The sequence below is a fragment of the Myotis brandtii genome, unplaced genomic scaffold (genome assembly GCF_000412655.1).
Source record: "Myotis brandtii unplaced genomic scaffold, ASM41265v1 scaffold573, whole genome shotgun sequence".
In the NCBI taxonomy this organism is placed as follows: domain Eukaryota; kingdom Metazoa; phylum Chordata; class Mammalia; order Chiroptera; family Vespertilionidae; genus Myotis; species Myotis brandtii.
Window position 1 is genome coordinate 1049556 of NW_005370145.1, and position 6958 is coordinate 1056513.

General features: G+C 45.3%; 1 protein-coding gene across 1 annotated transcript in view; it reads right to left on the reverse strand.

Moving 5' to 3' along the window:
* Window positions 1-814: 814 nt before the first annotated feature.
* TMEM107 (transmembrane protein 107) overlaps window positions 815-6958 on the reverse strand; it is a 13904-nt gene continuing 7760 nt past the window's right edge. The window contains exon 5 of the mRNA XM_014549894.1: window positions 815-1545. Coding sequence (XP_014405380.1) covers window positions 1533-1545 — 13 coding nt within the window. The 3' untranslated portion in view covers window positions 815-1532. The remainder of the gene's footprint in view (window positions 1546-6958) is intronic.

Here is a 6958-nt window from a genome sequence, read left to right on the forward strand (position 1 = left end):
AAAATTTTTCTAATTATGGGGGTTTTGTTATTGTTTTATTATTGCTCCCTAGTATCTCTGTCTCTTCCAGATTTCTTTAGCTTTTTAAAAATATGTTTTAAGCCGAAACTGGTTTGGCTCAGTGGATGGAGCGTCGCCTGTGGACTGAAGGGTCCCAGGTTCGATTCCGGTCAAGGGCATGTACCTGGGTTGCGGGCACATCCCTGGTGGGAGATGTGCAGGGGGCAGCTGATCGATGTTTCTCTCTCATCGATGTTTCTAACTCTCTATCTCACTCCCTTCCTCTCTGTAAAAAATCAATAAAATATATTTAAAAAAATATGTTTTAATTTATTTTAGAGAGAGGAAGGGAGAGGGAGGGAGAGAGAAACATGGACATGGATTGTCTGCCTCCTGCGCATCCTCCACTGGAGATTGAGCCCACAAGCCGGGCATGTGCCCTGGCCAGGAATCAAACTGGTGACCTCTTGGTGCATGGGACCACATTCAACCAAACCGCGCCACACCAGCCATTTTTTAATACTGTATATGGATGGGAGAGTGCCTCACTTTTCTTTTAGAGCAGCGGTTCTCAACCTGTGGGTCGCGACCCCTTTGGGGGTTGAACGACCCTTTCATAGGGGTCGCCTAAGACCATCAGAAAACACATCTATAATTACATATTGTTTTGTGATTAATCACTGTGCTTTAATTATGTTCAATTTGTAACAATGAAAATACATCCTGCATATCAGATATTTACATTACGATTCATAACAGTAGCAAAATTACAGTTATGAAGTAGCAACGAAAATAATTTTATGGTTGGGGGTCACCACAACATGAGGAACTGTATTAAAAGGTTGCGGCATTAGGAAGGTTGAGAACCACTGTTTTAGAGGCTTTCCTCAAATGTCTGCTGGTCTGTGGCTCTCTGTTCATATTCAATAGGGAGCCACCGAGAGGATGATTGGAAAGTGTGTGGGGGCGGCAGGGCGGGTGAATGGACATTCATTGGCTATTAGTATTGCCGTAGAACAATGGAAGCTTTTTCACGTGGACTCCCAGTGTTGGTGGTGACAGGCTTTCTCTGGTCCACTGAGTGTTTTGAGAGAACAATATCTTCTGTTCATCCCGTTCTTGATGAGGGAGTGGATCTGGAGTAGGATGGGGGTCCTGTTTCTAGTCTCAGTCCTCAGCTCTGCTGGGCCTGGGCCTAGTGTCCCCACATTCAAAGCCTCCTCAAAGATGAGTGTGGGGAGGGAGGGGCGGTATGTGTGACGCAGGTGTGAGGTGAGGCAGCGCCAGGGGTTTCATCACTGAACACAGACTCTCAGCTCCCCCTGTGTTTAGCGTGGCCAGACCCAGAACCCGGGGACCTGCAGGATCTTTGGGCATCATGTCCTCCTGACGCCCACTGCCCTGCTCGGTCTGTCACCACACTCTGGCTGACGCCCAGCCTCCAAAACCTTGCTGAAATCCTTGGTCTGCCGCTGTCTTCTCTCCTGATCTTGAAGTCCTCGTAGTTTTACACCACTGTGACTGCTCTCCTGTTATTTGGTTAACCTTTGGAAAGGAGAGAAGACAAATGCTCATGACCCGTATGTTTATCCAGAAGCTTTACCACCGTTTATTTAACCCCCCAGGGATCAGCCTTTTAGGTTGTTTCCAGTTTTCTTGCTATTACAACAGTGCTCTTAGGACCATTGTAAATACCTACCATGATCAGCCCTCAGTCCTATGAGCAAGGCATTATCTTGATTTTACATTTAGGGAAACCTAGGCTTAGAGAAATGCCTTGGGGTGTCTTTTTTAAAAAGTTGGCTAAATAGTGGACTCCTGGGCACCTGTTTGGGGAGGATGGGTTCGGGCAGGACCCGTTGCCCAGTGTTCCTCTAAGGACAGCCCTGATTAGACTCATAAAGCCCTGATCACTTGCTACCAGTTTGGCCAGGGAGCCAGCTGGACAGCACAGGCCCAGCCCTCACGGCCACTGTGAGGCTGGGTAGTGTGGGCATGGGCAGTGGGGGAGCCACAAGCCAGAGCCCTGTGTGGGCAGGACAAGACAGGCAGGTCAGAGTCTGCTGGGACTAGGAGATGGGGATCCCTCCTGGTCCCACTCACTCTTCAACCTCCATTCATTAGAGATTCACTGGGGTTGACAAGTTCCTCTATTTGGGGGGTTGGGGGTGGGGAGGGAGTCCCCCTCTAAATAGTGTGGTTGGCAAGAAGCCATGTTTTCCTAATTTCCCTCCATATCACCTGCCCAGCCAGAGCCTGCTGGTAGTGGGTGCTCGATCAACTCCTGCAATAATGAGGCAGCTGATTTGGCCTGACAAGCCAGGAGACAAGGGTTCTAATCCCAGCTCGTCCTGTCTGCATGATGTCCTGAAGCAAATGGCTTTCTCCTTGGGCCTCATTTCCCTCATTTGCTAAATGAGGGCTCTTTCATTCTACAATGCTAGGCATTCTGCTGGCACCAGGAGTTGCAATAACACACAAGAAAAGAGATTATTAAACACAGTGTGATTGTCAATTATACCTCAGTAAAGCTGAAGAAAAAACACACCAGGAGATCTTTTAAATTTTTTTTTCAAATTATAAGAGAAAGTTCATTTAGAAAGTTATAGAGGTAGGAGAAGTGAGCCAGCTGGGCTGCATAGGAAACAAGTTACGGAAGCAAGAAAGGCCCTTGGAGCTTAAGAGAGAGAAAGGGAAGAAGAGGCCATAGGAAAGGCGAGGGCCTGCTCCCAAGAGGGAGAGCCTTGAGATCTCTGATGGACATAATCATCCAGACACTTGCCAACACAGTGTTACTGGACTAAAGGGTTCTGTTTGCCTGTGTGCATCAAAGCCCAATCAAACACGAACAGGAATTTGCAGCCAAGAAAGTAAAGGGTTATTTTTAAGGAAATGGTGCCCCAACTGGAGTCACAGGTGATGGGTTATACAGGGGGAAATCATGGGGTCTTGGGCTCTATTGATTGGTTGGGACCAGAGGAGTAGTTAATCACTGTATCGAGTCCTGACGTCAGTCTTGGCTTTGTTCTGTCTGGTTTCATGAGGATGTGGTTTATCGGGCCATTGTGCTTTCCTGGGCCTGGGGTTGAACCACAACTGAAGCCACAATGTTATCTGTAGCTAGACCAAACTCTTGTTTCTGTGGTCAGCAGACCGGCGGCTTTGTTCTTAAGAGAGTTTGAGAGGAAGGGAGAGGGAGAGAGAAACATCAGTGATGAGAGAGAATAATTGATCAGCTGCCTCCTGCACGCCCCCTACTGGGGCTCGAGCCTGCAACCGGGTCAAGTGCCCTTGACGAGAATGGAACCCAGGACCCCTCAGTCTGCAGGCTGACGCTTTATCCACTGAGCCAGAACAGCTAGGGCGAAAGGGTCTTTTTTAAAATAAGAGTTTGAGTCAAACTGACAACATATACCATATCATTATCTTAAATGCTTTCAGAAGGGCTCGTATTAAAGACACGAAGTTCCTGCATGGTGACAACGGCTCAAACAGACGTCAACCAAAAGGAAGAAAGACTGAGGGCTCACGTAACCGGAAACGGCAGGATCCAGGTGCTCACGTGTCAGCAAGGCTGTCTCTCCTTTTCTAGCCTCTGACTCAGCTTCATTTCCGAACAGGGAAGATAAGCAGCTGCAGGCTCATATTATTTTTAAATATTATAGTTTGTATGTTTGTTGGTTTTTTTAATTTATGTGGTTCAAATTCCTAAAGTTCAAAGAGCAGACGGAGGGAGTCTCTCTCCAACCCTGTCTCACAGCTACCCACCTTCTGCCACCCAACAACCAGGCCTCCCTCTCCCTGTGCCTCCTTCCACAGATGTTCTGTGCTCACAGCTCTCCACTCGTTTACACAAAGGGAAGCAAACTACAGCATATGAACTCTTCTGTGCCTTAGTTTAGTCAGGTAACTGGGAGATCATTCCATAACAGTATATAAAGTTTGCTTCCCCCCCCCCGCCCCGTGCATAGTATTACACTGTAACATAATTTAACCAATCCCCTATTGACATTTAGATTGTTTCCAATCTTTTCCAATACAAACTAAACTACAAAATAAATAAATAAATAAATAAATAATCCACACATTCCCATTTCACCTATATGCAAATGTGTAGGGCTAATTCCTATAAATGAAAATCCTAGGTCAAAGGGTATGGGCACTTGTAATTTTTATTGATTTTGATGGATATTGCCAAATTGCTTTTTGTGGATATATTTCCAATTATTACTCCCACCAGCAAACAGGCGAGGCCTGCTTACTTAAACCCATACCCTCTCCAACTTTCTATGAAACTTTTTGGTCATTACAAATATAAATTAAACATGATTGGCATTTTTCTTTTATTTTTTTTTAGAGAGAATGGAAAGGAAGGGAAGGAGGGAGAGAGAAATATGGGTCTGAGAGAGACACACATTACTTGGTTGCCTCCCACACGGGGAACAAACCTCCAACCCAGGAATGTGCCCTTGACCTGCATCAAACCCACAAGCCTTCGCTGTGTAGGCTGAGGCTCTACCACTGAGCCACACCAGGCAGGGTGATTTGCATTTTTTTATGGTGAATGAGGTTAGGCATCTTTCAATATATTTGAGAGTTGTTTATGTGTCCTTTTCTGTAAAATGTCCATACATATTTTTGTACATTTTTATTGGGTTGGTATTTTTCTTATAGATCTGTAGGAGATAGTATGTATCAACGTTAGCCCTTCCTCTGCAATATGAATTCTATTTTCCCTTGATTGTCATCTATCTTTTAACTTTTGCCATGCATGCATTTAACATTTTAATATATATTCAAATGTATGTCTTCTCTTTTGTGACTTCTGTGTTTTGTTTTCATATTTAGAAATGTCTCCCCCATTCTAAACTATTTACTTCTGCATGCGGTATTCTTGCCCAAAATGCATAACCTACCTAGTCATGAGGAAACGCTGGGCGAATCCAAACTGAGACATTCCACAAAATAACTCACCAGTATTCTTGAAGTGTGTCAAGGGGGAAAAAAACAACAACCAAGGAACTGTCTCAGATTGGAAAAGGCTAAGGAGACATGACAACTAAATCCAATGTGAAACCCTGGATTAGATCCTGAATGACAATGGGCATTAGTTGGAAAACTAGCAAAATTTAAATAAGACCTGTTGATTAGTTAATAGTATTGTATCAATGATAATTTCCTGTTTCAATTACTATACCACTAGAGGCCAGTGTATGAATTTGTGCACGGGTGGGGTCCAGCTGGGGTCTGGCTGACCCGCCCTGATAGGGGCCCCATCTGTGGGGCAAGCCAGGGGAGGGGCTGCGGGAGGTTGGCCGGTCGGCCCCGCCCCCATTGGGCTGGTTGGCTGTCTGCAGTGAGCGTCATAGTGACCTATCCTTCCATTCCTTCTGGTCGCTTAGCTTTTATATATATAGACTAGAGGCCCAGTGCACAAAAATTTGTGCACTTGGGGGGGGGTCCCTCAACCCGGCCTGCGATTTGCAGTCCAGGTCCCCTTGGGGGATGTCCACCTGTCTACTTAGGCCCACTCCCCGGGGGATCAGGCCTAAGCTTGCAGTCAGACATCCTTCTGGCAGCCAGGGAGCCCTCGGGGGATGTCCGACTAAAGGCTTAGGCCCCCAAGTGAGCTGTGATGAAGAAGCTGGGGTGACAAAGGAGCCACGCTGTCCCACCCCGCTGCCCCGGGTCCGGTCGCACATGGGACACCCGCCGCCCCGGGTCGCAGATAGCAGGCCCGGATGGCGGTAGGGCAGGTGGGATGTCGCTGACCTGCCCTGCCTGCAGTATGCAAATTAGCAGCTGCCATCGTTGGTTAATTTGCATATCACGCTGATTAGCCAATGGGAGGCGTAGCAAAGGTACGGCCAATTACCATGTTTGTCTATTATTACATAGGATGGCTACACAAGCTGTTAATATTTGGAGAAGCTGGGTAAAGGATACTCAGGAACTTTGTACCATTTTTGCAGTTTCCGTAGGTCTAAAATTATTCACAATAAAAAGGTTAAAAACTTCAAGGTTTCTTTGAGTTCATTTTTTACACTGCAATCTTTTGTTTTAAGTATGTTTTCTTATTGATTTGAGATGGGGGGAGAGAGAGAGGAACATTGGTGGGGGAATCGAGCCTTCAATACGGGCTTGTGCCCCGTGACCTCTGGATGTATTCGGGATAATGCTCAACCAACTAAGTCACTGGCTTGGGCTATACTGTAATCTTTTTCCTTCCTTCCTTCCTTCCTTCCTTCCTTCCTTCCTTCCTTCCTTCCTTCCTTCCTTCCTTCCTTCTTTCCTTCCTTCCTTTTCAAAGAGGGAAGGAGAGGGAGAGATAGAAACATCAATGATGACAGAGAAGCTTTGATTGGCTGCTTTCCTGCATACCCCTTCTGGGGGGCGAGTCTGAAACCACCCTGATGGGGAATCAAACCGTAAACTCCTGGTTCATAAGTTGATGCTCAACCACTGGGCCACACCAGCTGGGCTTGTAATCATTTATCTACCTGTAATATTTGTGTAAGGTATTGATCCATATTTTCCTCCAGATGGTTACTCAGTTGTTCTTTTATTGAATAATCCCACTTTTTACCACTGATATTTTTATTTTTCAATTATCTATTTTTAAAAATTGAGGTAAAAATACATAACAAAATTAACCCATTGTAACTATATTTTTAGTGTACAGTGCAGTAATGTTAAATACATTCACATTATTGTGCAACCAATCTCCAGAACTCTTTCATCTTGCAAAACTGAAACTGGTATCCCTTAATAATTCCCCCTCCCCTCTTTCTTCTAGCCCCTGGCAACCACCATTCTACTTTCTGTCTCTATGAATTTGACTACTTTTGGTACCACACATAAATGCAACCATGAAGTATTTATCTTTTTGTGATTGGCTTACTCTGATTAACAAGCCACTAATTTCACAATAAAATGAAAACCTATTTCTTTAAAATAT